We start from the raw sequence: 26021 nt of genomic DNA, 5'->3' as shown, positions 1-26021 counted from the left end.
AAAGGTTTTGGAAAGGATTATAAGAGATAAGATTTATAATCATCTAGCAAGCAATAATTTGATTTCAGATAGTCAACATGGTTTTGCCAAGAGTAGGTCATGTCTCACAAACCTCATTAAGTTTTTGACCAAGTGTGTAGATGAGTGTAGGGCAGTTGATGTGGTATACATGGACTTCAGTAAAGCCTTTGATAAGGTTCCACTTGGTTGGCTGTTGGAGAAAATGCAGAGGCATGGAAGTGAAGGTGATTTAACAGCTTGGATTAGAAACTGGCTTTCTGGAAGAAGGCAGCGAGTGGTGTTCGATGGAAAATATTCAGCCTGGAGTCCAGTTACTAGTGGTGTGCCACAAGGATCTGTTTTGGGACCACTGCTGTTTGTCATTTTTATAAATGACTTCGACGCAGGCAATGGTGAATGGATTAGTAAATTTGCAGATGACACTAAGTCAATGGAGTAGTGGACAGTTTGGAAGAATGTTACATGTTGCAGGGAGATTGGATAAACTGCAGAATTGGGCTGAGAGGTGGCAAATGGAGTTCAATGCAGCTAAATGTGAGGCGATGTACTTTGGGAAGAATAACAGAAAGGCAGAGTACTGGGTCAAAGGAAAGATTCTTGGTAGTATGGACATGCAGAGGGATCTTGGAGTCTATGTACATAGATCCCTGAAAGTTGCCACCCAGATTGATAGTGCTGTTAAGAAGGCATATGGTGTGTTAGGTTTTATTTGTAGAGGGATTGAGTTCCGAAGCGACAATATCATGCTGCAACTATACAAAATGCTGGTGCGGCCACACTTGGAATAGTGTATACAGTTCTGGTCGCCATATTTCAGGAAGGATATGGAAGCAATAGAAAAGGTGCAGAGGAGATTTACCAGGATGTTGCCTGGTCTGGAAGGAAGGTCTTATGAGGAAAGACTGAGAGAATTGGGCCTGTTCTCAATGGAATGAAGGCAGATAAGAGGGGATTTGATAGAGACAGACAAGATAATCAGAGGATTAGATAGGGTAGACAGTGAAAGTCTTTTTCCTAGGATGATGACGTCAGCTTGTACGCGGGGACATAACTATAAATTGACTACAAGGGTGATAAATTTAAGACAGATGACAGAGGCAGGTTCTTTACTCAAAGAGTGGTAAGGGCGTGGAATGCCCTACCTGCCAATGTCATCAACTCAACCACATTAGGGAGATTTAAACAATCCTTGGATAAGCACATGGATGATGATGGGTTAGTGTAGGGGGATGAGCTGAGAATGATTCACAGGTCGGTGTAACATCGAGGACCAAAGGGCCTGTTCTGCGCTGTAGTGTTCTATAGTTAGTAAGTTTGCAGATGACACCAAAATTGGAGGTGGTGTGGACAGTGAAGAAAATTACCTCAGATTACAACAGGATCTTGATCAGATGGGCCAATGGGCTGAGAAGTGGCAGATGAAGTTTAATTCAGGTGCTGCATTTTGGGAAAGCAAACCTGAGCAGGACTTATACACTTAATGGTAAGGTCCTAGGGAGTGTTGCTGAACAAAGAGACCTTGGAGTGCAGGTTCATAACTCCTTGAAAATGGAGTCACAGGTAGATAGGATAGTGAAGAAGGTGTTTGGTATGCTTTCCTTTACTGGTCAGAGTATTGAGTGCAGGAGTTGGGAGGTCATGTTGCAGCTATTGGTAAGACTGCTGTTGGAATATTGCATGCAATTCTGGTCTCCTTCATATTGGAAAGATGTTGTGAAACTTGAAAGGATTCAGAAAAGATTTACAAGGATGTTGCCAGGGTTGGAGGATTTGAACAATATGGAGAGGCTGAGCAGGCTGGGGTTGTTTTCCCTGGAGCATCGGAGGCAGAGGGGTGACCTTATAGAGTTTCACAAAATCATGAGGGGCATGGATAGGATAAATAGACAAAGTCTTTTCTCTGGGGTGGAGGAGTCCAGAACTAGAGTGCATAGTTTTAGGGTGAGAGGGGAAAGATATAAAAGAGACCTAAGGAACAACTTTTTCACGCAGGGGGTGGTACATGTATGGAATGAGCTGCCAGAGGAAATGGTGGAGACTGGTATAATTGGAACACTTAAAAGGCATTTGGATGGGTATATGAATAGGAAGGGTTTTGAGGGCTATGGGCCGGGTGCTGGTAGGTGGGACTAGATTGGGTTGGGATATCTGGTCGACATGGATGGGTTGGACTGAAGGGTCAGTTTCCATGCTGTACATCTCTATGACTCATTGTACTTTTGGTAACAATGTAATTGTTCTGACCATTCGAGGACTGATTCCGATTCATGCTTCTGAAGCTCAGATCAGTGATTGGTTTCTATTCAGATGGTACACTAGTCTTGAGCATCTTCTTCAGGGCAGATTCCTGCTTTTTCCATTCTCACAGAGGTTTTCATGGGCACTGAAACCCCTCGCTGTAGCAAATGTTTTGATGAGTCAGCAAATGTTGATACGTTTAACTTGAAAGCAGCTTCAATATTTCATTCTTTTTACTAGAGGGCTAATTTTTGTTCATCATTTGCCATGTTATATGCAGTCATCTCTGTGTGCATGTGTGCTTTGCTGGTATGAAAACTGACCATTAATTTGTGTATAATATTTCAGAACTGAAAAGGGAAAATCAACTTATATATCAAGCAGATAAAAGTATGAGTTTTGCTGCTGAGAAAATTAAGTAAATTTATTGGATTGATTTGTACACTGCAATTTACATTAACAATATTTTACAGTAATATGCAAAAAAGTTGCAATAGTAGTTATAGTTTAATATAAATGAATCAAAAATATTGTTGTTTGAATGTAGGAACTTAAGAAAATAGTCTTGATACTTGAGACAAGTTTATCAATTACATCCATTATCCTTGCTAATCTCAATTTATTTATGATGCATTAAAGGCAAAATCCAATTTTTAAATGTCACAGGTCACATTTGACAATTTAAATGCACTTAATGAGGATGGCATATTTTCATACTTACTGCTAAAGACCTACAGAAATCATTTTTAAATGATATTTTTAATTACATTTTTTTAAATTCATATAAATAAAATATGTTTGACTTTGTGGCCATTTCTTTGAGAGTTTTTTTAATGCAGGATTGATTATAAAGTTTCTATATGAGTCAGCATTTTAACAGTTCATGAAATCTTTCATATCATAATTTAATAATTCTATTAAAACATTAAAAATTAAAACAAATAATTACATTCAGTTTTCATAACTCTTTCATTTCAAAATCCCTATTTAAATAGGAATCAAACATTTACAAACAAGGTGAAAAATGTTATCCAGAGGCAAAATTCTCCAGTTGCTAGAAATCTGAAATAAATACACAAAATGCTGCAAACACTCAGAAGGTCTGGCAACTTCTGGGGGAGAAACAGGTGGCTGAATTTTACCAAAATATTTCATGTGCTACAAAGGGTTGAGTTCCATGAACTCTTGTGAACTACCTCGTGTAAATCTCTGTTGCTCACCACATAATGTGTACTCTATGCCTTCATAGTGCACTCATGCACTATACTGCACTTAGCAACATAGGAAGTACTTGCCACTACCAGGACTTGCTGAGATGTCCATCACCGGTGCCATATTTAAAGCTCAGCTACACACCAGGTCAATTGCTGGAAATCAGGAATTGCCATCCACAGTTGCCATGGAGATGGTTGACAGACGGCAAGTTGCCACCGAGATTTGTTGACAATTCTGAATGAGAGTCATATCAGACCTGACTATAACTCTAGGCTGCATTCTGTATTTTTTGACAAGTCTGAATTGTGTTACGGTTTTTGGTGTAGAAGGAGGCCAAGATGTAAAACAAACAGCTCCTGCCATGTCATCTTGGAATTTGATTGTGAACTTTACAATGAAGGTGAATCTTTACAGCTAACCTGACATTACTTTGCTTCACAGCCATTATCAGGAATGATTTGTCATGTCAAATTAAATGGACAAGATTTTTGGTGCCCAGGAATTTTACCTGACACACTTGATGAATGCAGAACCGTTGGTCCATACACAAAACTGTATGGCAACATAAATTTTTAACCTGTACTTTACTAGCCTCTGTTTAATATTATCATCCCTTTAAGGGCCTCACATTGTTTACAAGTAGAGCTCGTTCTGAGGGGAACTTCATGCACTCCACATACTTCGAGTGTGGTGGCAATTGTTTTCCACTTCAATGCACATTTGCAATTTGAATGTGGATGGAACGTAACACAGGTAAACCTCAAGGATTAAGTAAAAAATGAAAGAACAGTGGATACCGGAGATCAGAAACAAAAACAGAAATTGCTGGAAAAGCTAAGTGGGTCCAGTAGCACCTGTGGAGAGAAATCAGAGTTAACATTTCGGGTTCAGTGACCCTTCCTCAGAACTGATGGCAACTGAATCTGCGGTAGATGCTGCCAGCCAGACCTGCTGAACTTTCCAGCAATTTCTGTGTTTTGTTTCTCAGAGTAAGTCACAAGCTTAGCCTCTCAATCTCGGTGATCTCCCAAACATTCATGCTACTTTTTGATTTGCCCTCCTTGTCAGCTCTATCAGCTTTGATCTTCCCTATTTTCCCAACCAACTCTTACTTATCTGGTTACCTTCACACTTTACTCCCAAAGCCACAGGCATTCGGTGGTATATAAAACACTGTCTCCACAAGTCAGGGTGGCAATGATCATCGATGACACCCCTCTCCCCACAATGTCCCTTGCCTTCCCATTGCTTTGTTGTCTTGCACCCCAAGATGTTGAGTTTCAGTCAGCATGCTGCCTTCAGTCTTCACAAAATGACTTCTCCAGCATTCCCACCTCAGTGCTGGCTTCTAATCACTAAGAGTTAAAGAAGTTAAAATACCCTGCAGAAAACATGACCAATGCCCTTACTGCTCTGACTGATGGATGGCTAGACCCCTGAATGACTTACCACTATATGAGTGACTGACGCTCACTCCCAGGACTGTAGTGATATGAACATCCTAACTCTGATCATCCCAAACACTGACTGTGTCCAAACCCTTGGATTGATATTGGATGGTATCAGCTTTTGACTTACTGTACCAGTATCCACTAACTGGAAGCAGTTCCCATTGACTTGGAGGAGGACATATCTTAGGCTTTGAGATATGGGCATTTGGTTGAAGCACACTGTGTGTTTGTTGTGTAGGCTGCTGGCACATGCTGCAGGTATGACATTGAAATAGCAGTGTGGTACAGTACATGTCCACTGCCTTAGTTTTTTATTGTTGACAAACATGACAGGCTGCCTGGCTTTGTGTCTCCACTAGAAGATAGCATATTGTGAGCCTGTAAGCTTTGAATGAGGGAGCAAAGTGCAAGGCAAAGGAAGGAAGAGAAATTGTGAACATCCAAGGAGTTACAATGTGAATAAACTCCAAATAGCAAGCTAAGTGTCCTGAAATGCACCCTGTTCTGATGCATGAGATGGGTGTTTGTCACTGTACACAAGCGTCCAGCAGCTACCGTACAATGTAAAAAGTCAATGCATTACAAACTTTAATACTGAAGTGGAGAACTCTAAGTGAGTCAGAGATGTGCCATGATGTTGAGAGAATGGTATATGTCCGATTGCCAATCTCTGTGAAGGAAAGATATTTCATTTATTATTGCACAAGGACACCCAGATCATTTTCTTCATCTATATTACATCTGTCATGTGTTTGCCCATTCAGTTAACTTAAGCAGATCACTCTGAAATCTCACTGCACTCTCCTCACAGCTCAACACAAGAGACAGGAAATGACAGAGCAGCACCTTGTGAGTTTAGTTATGGGGGTTATTTAACTAGGCAGGAGGGTGGGGGATGGGAATCCCACCATCTTTCTACTTGCAAACCTGATTAAGTCTGTGGTGGCAAGACCAAAGCACAATCTTTCTCCCCAGCTGCCAATTAAGGCTCTTGCATGAGCAACTTAAGGCCTCATTCTGCTGGTATGAATATTAATCCAGTGACAAGCCTCTATCCATGTAGCCACATTTCCCTTCATTCAAGATGCTTTGCCATGAAGTTTTTAATTGATGGTTTATCAAATTCTTTAAGTTGCATTTTAATTAATTTCTGTTGTTGCATTTTCAAATACTTGAGTAAGGCTGGCAAGCTTGAAAATAATCAGCTTTGTATTACCTGATTTTCCACTACAATTTTCTCTATCCCATTCCATTGTTCATCATTTAAATTAATGTAAATAGATTGTTTGAGTGAGCCAGCAAATACAGTTTACATGGAAAGAAAATAGTGTAACAGATAAACTCTGAACCATTTTACCTCAAATAAATTCAGTCTTTAAAAAGAGTAGACTCCATATCTCTCCTTGGCGGCCTTGTTGGAGGAATCTTTGATAAAACCTCCCGTGCATAAAAGGTATTGTGAAGTCCTGCTTCTCGTAATGCTTGTTCAATTCGGACACGAGGATCAGCCACCACCTACTCAGAAAAAGTACAGTTTAGTTTTGATTTTCAAAGATAAACATGAAAGTTAGAAGTTTACTGAGAAAATATTGAGTCAGAAATCCATGGGATGAGATCTTGAGTATGTTTGATGTCAGGGAGAGGGCATGGAGTTGTCAGGTGCTTGTACTGATGCAGGCACCGAGTGTTTCAAAGAATGGCTGTTCAGGTAGGAATCAGTGGTGCATAATGTTTAATGGGACAATATACCAATAGGAAGAGATACAAATTAATCCATCAAAACTAAACGCAGTAATAAATTGGAACTCTACATAATGCTAGAAATCATTAGCTTCTAAAAATATTTGTAGAAATATCACGTGACAGTTATGTAACTAATGCACTTACCTCCTAATTATATGGATAGGAAAAAACTCCATTTATAGAATGGACATTTTTTAATGCATAAATCTTACATTTTTGTTACTTCATTATAATGATATTTCATTCAACAATATGGGCCTAGATTCCTGAAAGGAAGATAGTTGTTACTGAAGAATAAACAGAATTGGAGAGTTTTGGGTATAGAAAGTCCTAACACAGCTGATTGAGGGCATTGCCCAGAAATTCTGAACTTCCAAATGGTCAATCACCTAGCATCTGAAACCCTCTGTTAAAGTCTCCATATCAGAGTTGGTTGATCCCAATTCACTTCCTTAGATCATTAACCAGGCAAAATTAGGGAGATTTAAACCTCCTGGTTAACCATAAAACTGAACCTCAATTCACACTGTCCCAATCCTCAAATGCATTCCACTCGACACATGCACATATACACCTCCGCCCACCCATTGATCCAACATTCAGGACACAATCCCCATCTTCCCCCATCAGTCTGAACACCAACCTCCATGGGTCTGTCCTAAATCCAATTCTCCCCCTAACCTGACTCCACCCTCTCATGGACTCTACACACCCTCCCCTGACTCCCACCTCCCAAATGTTAGCCCAAACCCAAATCTATCCTTGGATGCTATTCGTTTCCCCTTCAACCAGCAACTCCCAACCCGTTGCCCAGCTGACCTAATCAGACTTCCTACCCTACCCACTCTACCTTAACAACTGACTCAATTACTTACAACTAGTAGTTCAACGAATAGATTCATGGTGGCTCAGTGGCTAGCACTGCTGCCTCACAGCACCAGGGATCCAGGTTCGGTTCCAGTCTCAGGTGACTGTGCAAATACCACACGGACATTCTTCCAGTGTCTGCGTGGGTTTCCTCCCACAATCCAAAATTGGGCAGGTTAGGTGAATTGGCCATGCTAAATTGCACATATTGTTCAGGGATGAGTAGGTTAGGTGCATTAATCAATAGGTAAATATAGGGTAGGGGAATGGGTCTGTGTTACTTTTCAGAGGGTCAGTGTGGACTTGTTGGGCTGAAGTGCCTGTTTCCACACCTTAGGGATTCTATGAACTAGTTCACCTCACCTGACATCCTCCAATTTAACCTAAGCACCCAGTTACTGGCTACACTACCCACTTCTCTTACCATCATTCACTTATACGGCACTCTTCCCCTCAACCAACTTCCACCTGCTACCTGTACACGCTCACTCAATTGGCACCTTATCACCTCACCTATCTGCCGCCCTAATACCCCCATCCCTCTACAAATCTTACATTCGTTCTCTCAATACTGTCAAAGTTGCTTTGGACCATAAGCCACTAAATACTGCAGCTCCTGACACAAGAGGGGTGTTGTTTCAGCAGCAACCCCTCCACAGCTGCCTACACAGATTCCTGGACTGAGTTGGGAAGATTTCTGGCCCAGAGATTCACCCCCATAAAAAAAAACTCTTCCATGGACATGAGGACAAATGTTTGTCTGATCTGGGTTGGAAAATGCGATTCCAACCCATATTGGAAAATTGGGGCAATGCTGTTCAACCTAGTAGGACTATTTCACTTGGTCTCACTCTTAATTGATTGTGGCTCTTTGATTTCCATCATCTCTTATGAAGTCTTTAAACCTGTAGTTCTTGCATTCTAAGATAATAGTTGGTCCACTTCTACTTTTCATCATTCTACATTCATAGTTCCAAGAAGCCCAGCTCTCCCTCTCCATTTATTAACTCATCCATTGCATATCCAGCTGAGATTTTAACCCTCTGCACCAGAACGATTGTCTAGTTCAACATCATCTACCTTCATCCTATGTCAACATTGCTGTGGGACCCTTGTGTGTCTTAACAATTCCCAAGCACCCAGCCAATTTCCCATCCTCTACAAACATCTGCTCAGCCAAAATTCTTGCAACAATATCTGGTCTCATACCAACTCCAGCATGTCCATTTGCATTGTTCTAACTTAAAACCTCTTAGATATTTTCTTAAGCAGCCTGTTGCGAGATATTCATACAACCTCTGAAGGAGGTTGGACTTCAATCCAGGGATACTACCACTGCACTAGACAAGTCCTCTTAAAACCACTTGTGGCATCAGAAATAATAGCTTCCAAGTACCAAGTCAATCCCTCACACCTGAACCTTCATTCCTCTGACTTTGCCATCTTGTTATCCCCTCTTCTTTTTACTTTTGCTGTTGCACTTAGAAGCCCTAACATTATAAATAGGGGTATTGAGGTTATGTTAAATTTGTCAAGAATATTGGTTTGGACTCAATTAGTGTATGCCTCCAGTCAGAAAAATGTGATTGCATTGAGAGAGTGCAGAAATGATTCACAAGGATATATCCAGAGTGAGGAACTTCAGTTATGGAGACAAACTGGAGAAGTCAGGACTGTTCTCCTTTGAGAAGAGAAGGTTAAGAGGAGATTTTATAGACGTGTTTAAAATTATGAGGGACTTGGATTAGGAAACACAGTTTGTATCAGTGGAAGGACTGGGAACAGAATCAGCATGGATTTCAGGTAACTGGTCATGCCACTTTTGGAACACTTTGTGCAATTCTGTTCTCCCTGCTATTGGAAGGACGATTTGAAACTTCAGAAAAGAATTTAAGGATATTGCCAGGGTTGGAGGGTTTGAGCTATAGGGAGAGACTGAATAGTCTGGGGCTATTTTACCTAGCATGTCAGAGGCTGAGGGGTGACCTTATAGAGATTTATAAAATCAAGAAAAGCATGGATAAAGTGAATAGCCAATGTCTTTTCCCAGGGTTGGAGAGTCCAAATCTAGACAGCATAGGTTTAAAAGATTTAAAAGAGACCTCAGGGTCAACTTTTTTCCATGGAGAGGATGGTGCATGTATGGAATGAAATGCTAGAAGTAGTGATGGAGGCTGGTACAATTACAATATGTAAAAGGCAATTGGATGGGTATATGAATAGGAAGGGTTTAGCAGGATATGGACCAAATGCTGGCAAATGGTTCTAGATTAGTTTAGGATATCTGGTTGGCATGGACGAGTTGGACTGAAGGGTCTGATTCCACTCTGTATGACTCTAATTGTCAAAAGAAACAACGGTGACATGATGGGAAATCTTTTAATGCAGTCTGGAGTGCACTGTTCAAGAGCACAATGGAAACAGGTTTAACTGTGGCTTCCAAGGAGGAGTTGGGTTATAATTTAGAAAGGAAGAATGTGCAGAGCTGAAGGAGAGGGCAGAAAAGGGACACTTGGTGAATTGCTTCTTTGGAAAAGATAGCACATACTTGACAGGTTAAACGGCATCCTTCTGTGCTATAGCAATTCTGTGATTCCAGTGCATAAATGGCCTCTTCTACACAATAACTCCTCTTTTCCCACGCACAGTCGCAACCGAGGCAGACAAAGTACATGGTTTTATCTGTTACAATAGCAAGTTTTATTCCTGCTACATAGCAAGCCTGTCACCAGAGATTCTGGCAGAGGGAAGCCACTCCACATCAAGCATGGCTGACCAGGAGACTGCCCTACTCTTATAACCTGCCATTGGCATGGTGAAAGAATTTATAGGTTGATAACCAACCTAGATAGCCACATCATGAATGCATATTCACGCCTTTGAGAAGGACCTAAACCTAGAGCTTCTGGCTTATAGGCAGGGATATTACCTACTGTGCTACAAGACCATCTCTTACATACTATTCCCTGTTTCAAGTCCTCTATTTTTCCACCAACATCTCTTCCTGAAAGACCATCCTTTGGTCATCTTTACTTCTTTGACTTAGGAGAAAGTGAAGACTGCAGATGCTGGAGAGTCAAAGTCGAAAAGTGTGGTGCTGGAAGAGCACAGCAGGTCAGGCAGCATCAGAGGAGCAGAAGAGTCAATGTTTTGGGCATAAGACCTTCATCAGGAATGGCTGAAGGCGGCTTAGTTTTGGCTTGGTATCAATGTTTTTATCAAATATCTATGTTTTTATGTTCTATATATGGAAAGTTGTAATTTAGACAGTTAAAAGCTGGCAGAATAGCTAAAGGAAATACTATAAATATTTTGAGAACATACCCAGTTATATAATTTTAATTTTTGTGGTGCTTTGGTAGAGCCTCTACCTCTGGGCCAGGAGACTTAGATTCAAGTCCCACCTACTCCAGAGCTGTGCTGTAATACCTCTGAACAGGCTGATTAAAAAATATCTATATTTATATGTACAATATATTCCAGAGATAAGCTGTGTTTTATATTATGGAAATGCTGTTGTGATGTACCTGTTTATCTGTGTATGTGCACAAATGAAATAAAGGTTTTTGGAGCAAGAATTCTTCTTGTGTTCCAGTTCCAGTTCGGGCTTTCGATGCTTCTGTGTCACCCATCATCCTGACAGGATCAAACTGAGCAGTGACAGAAAACTGTGAACACAATTAACGCATCAATTTGAATTAGGTGGCCATTATAATTCCTTTCTAGATAAAGTATAATGTTTAGAAAATGCTAATAAATTAATATTGTCTTTGTTGCAAATATACTTTATCTCTTAAAGTTTAAACTATTTACCTTATTAAATATTATTCAAATATTCAAAGCACTTTCTAAAATAATGTAATATCTGCAGACCAAATGTACTAATAGTAGAAGGGTCCAGAAAGAAGTTTGTGCAGCACTCTGTTTAGCTGATGTAATTGGGTCAAAATCCTGGAACTCCCTTCCTAAAGGCATTGTAGGTGTACCTACACCACAAGCTATAGTGGCTCAAGAGGGCAGCTCAATACCACATTCTCAAAGGCAATTAAGGATGGGCAACCAGTCTAGCTGGCTCAGCCAGCAATACCCACAACCTGTGAGCGAATTTTGAAAAAAGGGGGCTAAAAGGTTAAAATCGTGCACGGCGCCATGAGCCTTAGTGGCTGAAAATCATGTACTCAGCTACATGCCTATCAGATGTTAGGTCCATTGTTTACATAAATTTGGAAATGAAAGGTGATTCCTATAATGTCAAAAATGTGCATATTAATTGGGGATTACCACCTGAAATAGGCAATTTTTGGTTGCCAAAGAGGCAGGTCCCTGTAGAAATGGCAACAGACAATCTGTCTTTATTAATGGAATGATGACTATTCCAACCCCATAATGATGACATTACTACCTTTTTGGCAACTTAAAATCAACATGGAGCTATTCAATATAATTATTTTGTACTGTGTCCTGTCATCTGGTTTTATCTGCCTTATAAGGTCACTACTATAGGCCAGTACTTTTCCTTTCCTTGTCTAATGAAGGGAAGTGGCATCAGTTAGCACTGTTGTCAAAATAAATTGATTTTCCTGGCAAAATTAATTATCTTGACTCAGATGAGAACAACTATGGATGAAATAACAAAAATACTGATGTTCATGAAAATGTATCCCAGCATCATTTGGTCATATGGGATATCCCAAAGTATCTCACCTCGAAGTAAATTTGACCCAATACCTGTCTGACCACATTGACAAATGTACCTTGCAAACCAAGCAGCATAGCTTGAAGGCTAGGCATTAGAGTTAAGATGGTAGGACAGTGAATCATCATGGTTGTAACAAAGAGATATCAGATTTTCAATTGATTGTCATAATCGTATTAGTTACAAAATCTAGTTGAAAGAAAAGTAAATCAAAGTAGGCATCTTAATATGTGTGAGGCATTGGTTTGTTGTTATCATATGCATCTCAACACCAGCATCATAGTTGACTAGTTGTTGCATTTGCGTCACTATAATGCATTTATATAAGATAAGAGTCAAAATTTAAGAGTCTAGGCTTTATTTTAGGTCAAGAATTTTACTTAGAAAACGAAATCAGTACCTTCTGCCAGTAAGCATCAAGTACTTTTTGCCTTTCTTCTTCCTCTTGCATTTGCTGCAAAATTAGTGCTTTTCTTTCTTGACGACGTTTCTGTAACAATTCCTGTCGGTGCTTCACACTATCATTAACAATACTATATATAATCAACACTTTTACAATCTCATGCTAATAAATCCAATAAAGATAAGTCAGTTAAAATGCCACTCAATGAAACAGATGTCAAACTTTCAAACAGCTATTACACTCCTATCCAGGAAATAGAGATTGGTACTTGGGCTTCCCTTGTCAGTAATTAACCCTCTTCCCTCTAGTTCCCATCTGTGTGTGTTAGTATTCAAAGGAGAAATAGTTTTGAAGAATAATTTTCTATTATATGACTTAAATTCATCATAATGGTTTTGGTTACATTAAAGTTGTAAATCTCAATAGTCCAATAATCTTGTTCCAAATACATAATTGATTTAGACTTGAAGGTAGGACAATTGATCAATAATTTTAATGATGATACAAAAATTGGTGAGGTGATAAGTACTGAGGAGAGTATCAGAAGGATACAGATGGTCTGGTCAGACTAGCTGATCAATGCAAATGGAATTCAACAAATGTGTGAGTTGATGTACTTGGGCATGACAAACAAATCAAGGGAATACATAACAAACAGTCGGACCTTTGGAAGCATTGGGGATCAGAGGAACACTGGTGTGCAGAGCTACAGGTCTCTTAAGGTAGTAGGACAGGCTGATAAAGCGGCTAAGAAGGCATATGAGATAGCTGCCTTTATCAATGGAGGGACAGAGTTTAAGTTTAGGGAGCTTATGCTGGAACTGTATAAAATATTGATTAGATCACAGCTCGAGTATTGTGTGCAGTCATGGATTATAGGCATTATAAGAGGGATATGATTGCACTGGAAAGGTTGCAGAGGAGATATAACAGGATGCTGCCTAGACTGGAGAATTTTAGTTATGAAGACAGATTGAATGGACTGGGTTTGGATAGACTTAGAGCAAAGGAAGCTGAGGGAGGACATGGCTGTGATATATAAAATCATGAGGGGCCATAGACAGTCACACAGTCATAGAGATGTCCAGCACGGAAACAGACCTTTCGATGCCAGTCAGATAACCTAAATTAATCTAATCCCATTTGCCAGCACTGGGCCCATATCCCTCCAAATGCTTCTTATTAATATACCCATCCAGTTGCCTTTTAAATGTTGTAATTGTACCAGCCTCCACCACCTCCTTTGGCAGCTCATTCCACACATGCAACACCATCTGCGTGGAAAAGTTCCCCTTAGATCCCTTTTAAATCTTTCCCATCTTATCCTAAACCTATGCCATTTGGTCCTGGACGCCCCACCCCAGGGAAAATACCTTATCTATTTACCCTATTCATACTCCTCATGATTTTATAAACTTCTAAGGTCACCCCTCAGTCTCCAACGGTCCAGGGAAAACAGCCCCAGCCTATTCAGCCTCTTGCTAAAGCTCAAATCCTCCTAGTAAATCTTTTATGAACTCTTTCAAGTTTCACAACATCTTTCCTATAGAAGGTAATCCTAGGTTAGACAGGAAAGAACATTTCCTCTTGGAGGAATCAATGACCAGGGATATAATTTAAGGTAAGGGACAGTAAGGTTAGAACAAAGAAAATTACAGCACAGGAACAGGCCCTATGCTGATCCAGATCCTCTATCTAAAACTGTCACCTATTTTCTAAGGATTTGTATCCCTCTGCTCCATGCCTATTCATGTATCAGTCTTGACACATTTTAACTGACGCTATCGTGCCCACCTCTACCAACTCCATTGGCAACACATTTCAGGCACCCACCACCCTCAGCGTAAAAAACTTTCCACATATACCTCCCTTAAACTTTTCCCCTCTCACCTTGAACTCATGATCCCTAGTAATTGAGTCCCCCACACTGGGAAATAACTTCTTGCTATCCAACCTGTCTATACCTCTCATGACTTTTGAGACCTGACTGAGGTCTACCCTCAACCTCTGTCTTTCTAATGAAAATAGTCTTAATCTACTCGACCGCTCCTCATAGCCAGCACCCTCCATACCAGGCAACATCCTGGTTAACCTCCTCTGCATCCTCTTCAAAACATCTACATCCTTTTCATAATGTGACGACCAGAACTATACGCAGTATTCCAAATGTGACTGAACCAAAGTCCTATACAACTGTAACATGACCTGCCAACTCTTGTACTCAATATCCAGACGGATGAAGGAAAGCATGCTGTATGCCTTCTTGACCACTATCGACTGGTGTTGCCACCTTTAGGGTACAATGGACCTGAACACCCAGATAAGGGCGGCACGGTGGCACAGTGGTTAGCACTGCTGTCTCACAGCGCCTGAGACCCGGGTTCAATTCCTGACTCAGGCGACTGACTGTGTGGAGTTTGCACATTCTCCCAGTGTCTGCGTGGGTTTCCTCCGGGTGCTCCGGTTTCCTCCCACAATCCAAAAAGGTGTGCGGGTCAGGTGAATTGGCCATGCTAAATTGCCCGTAGTGTTAGGTTAGGGGTATGGGTGGGTTGCGCTTCGGCGGGTCGGTGTGGACTTGTTGGGCCGAAGGGCCTGTTTCCACACTGTAAGTCTAATCTAATCTCTCTATACAACCAATTTTCACCAAGGCTTTTCCATTGTTTGCTTTTGAATTGATCTTCCAAAATGCATCACCTCGCATTTGCCTGGATTGAACTCCATCTGTCATTTTTCTGCCCAACTCTCCAACCTATCTATATTCTACTGCATTCCCTGACAGTTCCCTTTACTATCTTCTTCTCCACCAATCTTATTGTCATCTGCAAACTTGCTAATCAGACAACCTATACCTTCCTCCAGATCATTTATATGTATCACAAACAGTGGTCCCAACACGGATCCCTGTGACCACTGGTCACAGCTCTCCATTTTGAGAATCGCCTTTCCATTACTAGTGTCTCCTGATGCCCAGCCAGTTCTCGATCCATCTAGCTAGTACACCCTGGACCCCATGCAACTTCACTTTATCCGTCAACCTACCATGGGGAAACTTATCAAATGCCTTACTGAAGTCCATTTTTATGACATCTACAGCCCTTCCCTCAATTTACTTTGTCATTTCCTCAAAGAATTCTATTAAGTTGGTAAGACAAGACCTTCCCTGCACAAAACCATCTTGTCTATCACCAATAAGCCCATTTTCTTCCAAATATAAATAGATCCTATCCCTCAGTATCTTCTCCAACAGCTTCCCTACCACTGTCATCAGGTTCACCAGTCTACAATTACCTGGATCATCCCTGCTACCTTTCTTAAATAAGGGGTCAACATTAGCAATCTCCAGTCCTCTGGGACCTCACCTGTGTTCAGGGATGCTGCAAAGATATCTGTAAAGGCCGCAGCTATTTCCTCTCTCACTTCCCTCAGTATCCTGGGATAGATCCCATCCAGACCTGAGGACTTGTCCACGTTCATGCCTTTCAGAATACCCAACACTTCCTCCATCCTCATGCCAACTTGACCTAGAGTAATCAACCATCTATCCTGAACGTCAACATCAGTCACATCCCTCTCCTCAGTAAATACCGAAGCAAAGTACTCGTTCAGAATCTCACCCATTTTCTGATTCTACACGTATCTTAGAGGGGATTTGATGAAGATCTTTTTTCACTCAGGAGTAGTGAGATTCTAGAACTCACAGTTTGGAAGGGTAGTAGAGGCAAAAATCCTTAAACATTTAAGAAGAATTTAGATGAGCACTTTTGATACCATGGCATACAAGGCTATGGGTTAAATACTGGAAAATGGAATTAGAATAGTTAGGTGATTGTTATGAACTTGCACAGACTTGATGGACCAAAGGGCCTTCTTCTATGCTCCGAATCATTGCTCTCACTGCAGTCGGAGATGCACACAACACCAATTACACTCGTAAAATTTTTGTCCAGATCAATATTCTTCTGCTTCACTGAAAATATGCAATCATATTCACATGAGAAACATACTGCATTGAACACTGGTGAGAAAAATAAAAACTTTTACAGTGCAGTATCACTAATTGGGGAAATAAAAAGCCAATCACATCCACATTGTTATGGACTAGGCCAGACCACTCAATACATTAAGCAGGCAGCCCAGACCATAACTTTGCAATTTGTTTTTATAAGTGTACAGTGAAAATTACCTAGAGTAAGTTAACAAGGTTGACTGCTGAAAATGTGTTGCTGGTTAAAGCACAGCAGGTTAGGCAGCATCCAAGGAATAGGAAATTCGACGTTTCGGGCATAAGCCCTTCATCAGGAATGAGGAGAGTGTGCCAAGCAGGCTAAGATAAAAGGTAGGGAGGAGGGACTTGGGGGAGGGGCGATGGAGATGTGATAGGTGGAAGGAGGTCAAGGTGAGGGTGATAGGCCGGAGTGGGGTGGGGGCGGAGAGGTCAGGAAGAAGATTGCAGGTTAGGAGGGCGGTGCTGAGTTGAGGGAACCGACTGAGACAAGGTGGGGGGAGGGGAAATGAGGAAACTGGAGAAATCGGAGTTCATTCCTTGTGGTTGGAGGGTTCCCAGGCGGAAGATGAGGCGCTCCCCCTCCAGCCGTCATGTTGTTATGTTCTGCCGGTGGAGGAGTCCAAGGACCTGCATGTCCTCAGTGGAGTGGGAGGGAGAGTTAAAGTGTTGAGCCACGGGGTGGTTGGGTTGGTTGGTCCAGGCGTCCCAGAGGTGTTCGCTGAAGCATTCCGCAAGTAAGCGGCCCGTCTCCCCAATATAGAGGAGGCCACATCGGGTGCAGCGGATGCAATAGATGATGTGTGTGGAGGTACAGGTGAACTTGTGCCGGATATAGAAGGATCCCTTGGGGCCTTGCAGGGAAGTGAGGGAGGAGGTGTGGGCGCAAGTTTTACATTTCCTGCGGTTGCAGGGGAAGGTGCCGGGAGTGGAGGTTGGGTTGGTGGGGGGTGTGGACCTGACGAGGGAGTCACGAAGGGAGTGGTCTTTGCGGAACGCTGATAGGGGAGGGGAGGGAAATATATCCCTGGTGGTGGGGTCCGTTTGGAGGTGGCGGAAATGACGGCGGATGATACGTTGTATACGGAGGTTGGTGGGGTGGTAGGTGAGAACCAGTGGGGTTCTGTCTTGGTGGGGGTTGGAGGAGCGGGGCTCAAGGGCAGAGGAGCGGGAAGTGGAGGAGATGCGGTGGAGGGCATCGTCGATCACGTCTGGGGGAAATCTGCGGTCCTTGAAGGAGGAGGCCATCTGGGCTGTGCGGTGTTGGAACTGGTCCTACTGGGAGCAGATGCGGTGGAGACGAAGGAATTGGGAATATGGGATGGAGTTTTTATAGGGGGCAGGGTGGGAGGAGGTGTAGTCCAGGTAGCTGTGGGAGTCAGTCGGTTTATAGTAGATGTCTGTGTTGAGTCGGTCGCCCGAGATAGAAATGGAAAGGTCTAGGAAGGGGAAGGAGGAGTCTGAGACAGTCCAGGTGAATTTGAGGTCGGGATGGAAAGTGTTAGTAAAGTTGATGAACTGTTCAACCTCCTCGTGGGAGCACAAGGCAGCGCCGATACAGTCACCGATGTAGCGGAGGAAAAGGTGGGGGGTGGTGCCAGTGTAGTTGCGGAAGATGGACTGTTCCACATATCCTACGAAGGGACAGGCATAGCTGGGGCCCATGCGGGTGCCCATGGCAACTCCTTTAGTTTCGAGGAAGTGGGAGGATTGAAAAGAGAAATTATTCAGGGTGAGGACCAGTTCACTCAGTCGGTCGCCCGAGATACAAATGGAAAGGTCTAGTCTGTGTTGAGTCAGTCGCCCGAGATAGAAATGGAAAGGTCTAGTCTGTGTTGAGTTGGTCGCACCTCCTCCAGGATTTTCGCTTACCCGGTCCCCAATGCCTTATTTTCACGATGGACATCCAGTCCCTGTACACCTCCATCCCCCATCACGAAGGACTCAAAGCCCTCCGCTTCTTCCTTTCCCACCGCACCAACCAGTACCCTTCCACTGACACCCTCCTTCGACTGACTGAACTGGTCCTCACCCTGAATAACGTCTCTTTTCAATCCTCCCACTTCCTCCAAACTAAAGGAGTTGCCATGGGCACCCGCATGGGCCCCAGCTATGCCTGTCTCTTCGTAGGATATGTGGAACAGTCCATCTTCCGCAACTACCTTTTCCTCCGCTACATCGATGACTGTATCGGCGCTGCCTCGTGCTCCCACGAGGAGGTTGAACAGTTCATCAACTTTACTAACACCTTCCATCCCGACCTCAAATTCACCTGGACTGTCTCAGACTCCTCCCTCCCCTTCCTAGACCTTTCCATTTCTATCTCGGGCGACCGACTCAACACAGACATCTACTATAAACCGACTGACTCCCACAGCTACCTGGACTACACCTCCTCCCACCCTGCTCCCTGTAAAAACTCCATCCCATATTCCCAATTCCTTCGTCTCCGCCGCATCTGCTCCCAGGAGGACCAGTTCCAACACCGCACAGCCCAGATGGCCTCCTTCTTCAAGGACCGCAGATTCCCCCCAGACGTGATCGACGATGCCCTCCACCGCATCTCCTCCACTTCCCGCTCCTCCGCCCTTGAGCCCCGCTCCTCCAACCCCCACCAAGACAGAACCCCACTGGTTCTCACCTACCACCCCACCAACCTCCGTATACAACGTATCATCCGCCGTCATTTCCGCCACCTCCAAACGGACCCCACCACCAGGGATATATGTCACTCCCCTCCCCTATCAGCGTTCCGCAAAGACCACTCCCTTCGTGACTCCCTCGTCAGGTCCACACCACCCACCAACCCAACCTCCACTCCCGGCACCTTCCCCTGCAACCGCAGGAAATGTAAAACTTGCGCCCACACCTCCTCCCTCACTTCCCTCCAAGGCCCCAAGGGATCCTTCCATATCCGCCACAAGTTCACCTGTACCTCCATACACATCATCTATTGCATCCGCTGCACCCGATGTGGCCTCCTCTATATTGGGGAGACGGGCCGCTTACTTGCGGAACGCTTCAGAGAACACCTCTGCGACGCCCGGACCAACCAACCCAACCACCCCGTGGCTCAACACTTTAACTCTCCCTCCCACTCCACCGAGGACATGCAGGTCCTTGGACTCCTCCACCGGCAGAACATAACAACACGACGGCTGGAGGAGGAGCGCCTCATCTTCTGCCTGGGAACCCTCCAACCACAAGGAATGAACTCAGATTTCTCCAGTTTCCTCATTTCCCCTCCCCCCACCTTGTCTCAGTCGGTTCCCTCAACTCAGCACCGCCCTCCTAACCTGCAATCTTCTTCCTGATCTCTCCGCCCCCACCCCACTCAGGCCTATCACCCTCACCTTGACCTCCTTCCACCTATCACATCTCCATCGCCCCTCCCCCAAGTCCCTCCTCCCTACCTTTTATCTTAGCCTGCTTGGCACACTCTCCTCATTCCTGATGAAGGGCTTATGCCCGAAACGTCGAATTTCCTATTCCTTGGATGCTGTCTAACCTGCTGTGCTTTAACCAGCAACACATTTTCAGCTGTGATCTCCAGCATCTGCAGACCTCATTTTTAACAAGGTTGACTACCAGGTTTTAAAAAAGAGACTAAAATGTATTCACAAAATTATACAATGGAACAAAGATAGAAGAAAGAACCCTTACAGAACTCAGTCTATCCAAACTGGACTTAATTATGCTGTTCTGAATATACACAACAAGCAACCCCCCTGAAACAACAGTAAAAATTGAACAAATGCTTACAGATTGAAGTTATAAGGGCAGAAGGAAAGAGAAGTTTTGTAGCCTGTTCACACAGTCCACTGCTGAACTTTTAACTAGTTCTGGACTGAACTGCTCAGCTACAGAGCTGACCATTCATCCTTCATTATACAGGTCACATCTAAAACATGACCTCATGGCCTAAAGTCTCATCTGTTTACATATAAACAAAAGGCCTCTGAAAATCCTCTCTCATCTCTGTACCAATTACCCTGGGCTGGGAGCTGGTTTACAGCCTCTCTGAAAATAACCCAAAGACACAGTATCCTTGAGAAAAGGAGCAGCTTTTAGAAAAAAGACCAGCTGTGTGACAACATTGAGAAACATGGTATGTGTACAGCTCTGAAGTATTGCAGGTATATTTGTAATTTGTGACATTGTTGATCACAGCAGAAGAAAAATCAATGGTCTTGAAGAACAAAGACAGTGGATGACAGAAGGGAACACTTAACTTGAGAACTGGCAATTCATCCTTACCGCTCTCTGTCCCTTTTAGCTTGCTCTGCCATTTCATTTTTCAATTCTCTAAGTCGCTGCTGATGTTTTTGTTCTAATTCTTCCCTCTTACGTTGCTTTTCAGCACAGAACTGCTTTATCTAAAAACATACAGATGAATCTTTTAGGTTTAGTGAATTCCAGTGCATTAAAATGCAGTTTCAAAGTGGCCTTGATGTCTTGTAGGTAGGCGACTCCCCCAGGGGATAAAAATCAGCAAGTCATTCTGAACCAGAGGACAAACATCCAATGCCAAATCTCGGTATTTGTAGGCAGCTGATTGTGTGACAGCATACCATATGTCCTAGCTACGCTGATCAATATCACTGTAGCCGGAAACAAACACAGATAATGTTGGAGAAATTCACCAGGTCTGGCAGCATCTGTGGAGAGAAACAGACCTTCCAAACCTGCTAAGTCTCTCCAGTATTCTTTGTGGTTGTTTTAGATTTCCAGCTTCAAAATATTTTACTTTTATCAATGTAGCCTGATCTCATCTGAACTCCAACTCCTGCTATTCATTGGTTCACAAGTGTTACCTCTATAAGCCTTGAAATGCTCAGGTGATGCCAGAAATCTCATCTTCTTCTGTACAGTCCAACAATTTAAAAGTTCTCAAATGTAAGCCTCTCAACACCAGTGATGGTAATTCTGTGCCACTGATTTATGCCAAATTGTTATGTCTGAAAGCTGGGAGTAAAAATTCACTAGGTAAGGGTTCTTTTAACTATTAAAAGTGTAGACTAATTTCTTTAGGTTAAAATTGATTTATCTTTTTAGTTTTTCTGTCAGTTTTTGATTGCTCGGAGTCAAATTTTGCTTTATCTTTTTGTAACTAATTTTTCACTCAGATTTAAACTTTTCATAATCTTTACTGTACAGATTACACAGTCCTTCAATCTAATTAGTTCAGAAGAAATGTAGGTGCTTTCATTGAGTCAAAGAGACGTACAGCACAGAAACAGACCCTTCGGTCCAACTCATCCATGCCAACCAGATATCCTAAATTAAATTAATCTAGTCTCATTTGCCAGCATTTGGCCCATACTCCTCTCAACCCTTCTTATTCATATACCCATCCATATGCCTTTTAAATCTTGCAATTGTAACCAGCCTCCAGCACTTCTTCTGGCAGCTTATTCCACACATGCACCACAAAAAGTTGCTCTTTGGTCCCTTTTATATCTTTCCCCCTCACTTTAAACCTATGTCCTAGAGTTTTGCACTCCCCCACCGTAGGGAAAAGACCTTGCCTATTTATTCTATCCATGCCAGTCAGGATTTTATAAACCTCTGCCAGGTCACCCTTCAGCCTCCGACACCCGAGGGAAAATAGTCCCAGCCTATTCAGCTTTCTCTAAAGCTCAGATCCTCCAGCACTGGTAACATCCTTATAAATCTTTTCTGAACCCTTCCAAGATTCACAACATCCTTCCTGAGCAGGGAGACCAGAATTGAACACAGTATTCCAAAAGTGGCCTGACCAATGTCCTGTACAGTCACAATATGTTTCAGCATTCCTGATGAAGGGCTTTTGCCTGAAACGTTGATTTTACTGCTCCTCGGATGCTGCCTGAACTGCTGTGTTCTTCCAGCATCACTAATCTAGAATCTATACTCAATGCACTGACCAATAAAGGCAGTGTACCTTCGCTATCCTACCTACCTGTGACTCCACTTAAGGAATTATGAACTTGCACTCCAAGGTCTCTTTGTTCAGCAACATTCCCCAGGATCTAAACATTAAATGTTTAAGTCCTGCCCCTGATTTGCCTTTCCGAAATGCAGCACCTCACATTTATCTAAAATTAAACTCCATCTGCCACTCCTCAGCCCATCTGATCAGGCACATTCCAAAAGTCATGTTTCAATATGATGTTTTCAACTCACACTTTCAGCAACTTCTGATGGGAAACATAAAATGCAAGGCCCAAGTCTAACTGACACTGTCAAATGTCCTGCTGCAGTAAAAAAAATCATCGAATGTACAACAGCAATTTTGAAATAATAGAGCAAACATTGCACTTTTGCAAGTGATCTGTATATAAGAGAAAGCTACAATAAAGTAAATCGATTATTTTAAATTTAACAACCCAGAGTAGCAGATTAAATGATGTCATTATGCTTAACAAACTATTAATATCAAATCACATGCTTCAGTAATTTCAATACTTGTAGCACAATTGTGTTAAGAGGTTAGCCCTCAATGACAAAAATGTAGTGTAATTACATGAGTCACGTTAGAGATCCTACACTCAGAGCTATGTGAAGAATCATATTTATTTCAGACTTCCAAAAAATTACAGCAATTAATTATAAAAACAGAACCAATAGCACCAAAGTCTATTATTCACATTGTACAGATCTCCTTACTTTTTCTTTATCCATGGTTCTACGGCACATTTCCTTTTCTCTTTCCTTCCTCTCCTGTTCCAATTCTCTTTCTCTCTTCTGTGCAGCAATAGCTGCTTCCAGTCTAGCCATTTCCTCTTGATGTGCACGCATTTCCTGAACCTAGTGAAATGTACTGTTCGTTTAATTAAGTAAAATCAAAATCATTGGAGAGCATAATATGTACTCTATGGAACAAGTAAAGAAACACATTAATCTCAATTTTTAAAAAATTGATAAATTAAATGCAGGTGATTACAGGTATATATCCAGTTCATGGTTGATTTGATAAATTGTAATTCATCGTGTTTCAATATCAGTTGTAGGTTTGGTGATTTCCAGATGAGACTTCATTCGTAGGTTTCTTGATAACTCAGTTGGTAAATGTTCTGAGTAATGGGATACTGAACACAAAAGATCAAGAGTGTCCTAGGTTTCAATTATTAGTCTCTGCTCTTGCTTGAACTCCCTGAGCAGGCACGGGGGAAACATTACAATATGTTCCTAAAACAAACAAACATGTTTCTAATTTATACGATAATCAATTGTCTGTACAAAAATACAGAAAGGGGACCATTCAGCAAATCTATCTGTGCAGGCAAAATAAAGGTTATCCAGTTCAAAATTTGCTTTTAACTGTTGATTCATAACCTTATAGATTCTTCAAATGCATATGTAAATACTTTTTAAATTTGGTGAGAGTTCCTGCTTCTACCATCCCAGCTGGCAATAAGTTCCAAATCCCAGACTTTAAATATGAAAGAATTTCTCCTTAACTTGCTTCTAATCATTTTGTCACTTACTGATATAAGTTATTATACAATAAAGAGCAAGGAACTAATCTGTCAGGAACCAACTGAATATCTAAATGTTCCAAAGGGCCATAGACATAGCTGCCCTGGAGAGCCAGATTGTAAGGAACACTACAATGGCTTAAGGTAGTCGGTTAATTTGACATCATGGCAAATTGAGTTAAAGATGAAAAGTTCTAACCTTTTTAAGGCTGAAGTATGGTTATTTCAAACTCTGGGAGGCAGGGCAACCACAATATATAATGTGGTGACAGATGTGAACAAACCTAAAGCATCTTAATTTCTCCAGCACGCCCTGCTTTTCTTCAGATTTTCAGCATCCACAGTTCTTTGTTTTTATTCAATTAATTTAATGCTGGTCAGCAAAATCATCCCAATTAGTTGCAGAGAGAGAGAAAAAACTAAGTTCAACATAATAAAACTAAAAAATGGAATGTCAATGTGCACAGAATTAATGCATGCTATAATCCATAATGAATTGAGAAGCTGACGATATCATGGGAGTCAGTTGAAAAGTTTAAGCAAAAGAACTCACTGACTTTTAGTAGTTTCCTAAAAGGAACGAGCAATGAAGAGAGGGTCAACTATAATCTTTCGCAGGCAACAGACAAAAGACTACATTTATTCAACAACTGAAAGCTTACTGAAGAATACAGCAGAAATTTGGTTTTGTTTTGAAAAATACAGCACTTATCTCCAAGTAAAATCAAATTGTCGGTCTACCAATATGAATATGAAAGCCTCAGAAAAGAATGAAATGAGCATATTAAAAGAATTGTCACAGATTAAAAATGCTGCCAGAAAATAGAAATTGAAGGACACAGATGAAAGGTTGATAGACCAATTAAGTTAAGGTTCTGTACGTTGAACTGCAGAAAATATCAATTAGAAAGGACAAGCTCACAATACTGCAGGGTATGTTCACTACACAACACATGAAGGCACGAGCACAGTTGAAGATCCTGATGACCAGAACAGCTAGACATCAGTTAAGCCAAGAGAAAGCCAGCAGGGTTTGTTCTTATTCCTGATGAAGGGTTTATGCGTGAAACATTCACTCTCCTGCTCCTCAGATGCTCCTTTACCTGCAGTGCTTTTCTAGCACCATACACTGACATGCGGAACCACCCAAATCAGACAGACAAAGAGAAGAATGTTAATCGCACAGTCTATATTACAGAAACAGACAGACGGTCCTCATGTACTAGGATTGAGCAGATGTGAAGAACTACAGATTGTCTCAATGAATCATGAGGCAAAGAAGGTAGCTAAGAGTTGAAGATAGTACACTCAGTGAAAAGCATCCTGTAATCACAGGGCGATACAAAGAAGAATTGATACAAATGTACCCAGAATGTTTCAATTAAACAGTGGAACATTTTGAAGACTTGGAGTATCACATTTCTGTTAATCCAGCAACGAAGCCATTGATTCATTTATCCACATAACATACGAATAAAACTAAAAGGAAAGCTTGGAGGGGAATTCTAACTGGTGAAAAGAATGCACAAATTGATTGATCTGCAATACTGGGCAGAACTTTATTGGGCCTGAATGATGGCAAGAAATCTGGAAGAACTGTGTGAGAAGTCCTGTGAGACATTTCTCAACTTTGGGAATAACTAGTTGCATTTTCCAATTAAGTCCTGGGAATTGAATGAGATTCTCACTTGGCAACAATAAGATGCGTTTTATAGATATTATTGCTGGTTGTTAGCTTCATTAAAAGCACACCTCACCTCAGTTTTAATGCTGATATCTAATCTATCAACTGCTGCACGGAAAGTTGATGCTGAAGATGCTTGACAAGGAAGTTGGAGTGGGTGCATAGTGACTCTAGCTTGTTGCTTGATCCACCAGCCCTCCATCTTGGGCACATGGCATCTCAGGGCACATCCCTTGA

General features: G+C 42.0%; 1 protein-coding gene across 2 annotated transcripts in view; it reads right to left on the bottom strand.

The window, feature by feature from the left end:
* Positions 1 to 4004: 4004 nt before the first annotated feature.
* LOC132817447 (coiled-coil domain-containing protein 148-like) overlaps positions 4005 to 26021 on the bottom strand; it is a 100661-nt gene continuing 78644 nt past the window's right edge. For both annotated transcript variants that reach the window (XM_060827894.1, XM_060827893.1), the window contains 6 exons: positions 23289 to 23429; positions 20898 to 21016; positions 12632 to 12749; positions 11063 to 11203; positions 6283 to 6440; positions 4005 to 5595 (listed from right to left, as the gene is read on the bottom strand). In XM_060827894.1, coding sequence (XP_060683877.1) covers positions 6294 to 6440; positions 11063 to 11203; positions 12632 to 12749; positions 20898 to 21016; positions 23289 to 23429 — 666 coding nt within the window. In that variant the 3' untranslated portion in view covers positions 4005 to 5595; positions 6283 to 6293. The remainder of the gene's footprint in view (positions 5596 to 6282; positions 6441 to 11062; positions 11204 to 12631; positions 12750 to 20897; positions 21017 to 23288; positions 23430 to 26021) is intronic.

Source organism: Hemiscyllium ocellatum, chromosome 7 (genome assembly GCF_020745735.1).
Source record: "Hemiscyllium ocellatum isolate sHemOce1 chromosome 7, sHemOce1.pat.X.cur, whole genome shotgun sequence".
Taxonomy (NCBI): Eukaryota; Metazoa; Chordata; class Chondrichthyes; order Orectolobiformes; family Hemiscylliidae; genus Hemiscyllium; species Hemiscyllium ocellatum.
This window is presented reverse-complemented; position numbering and strand designations above follow the sequence as displayed.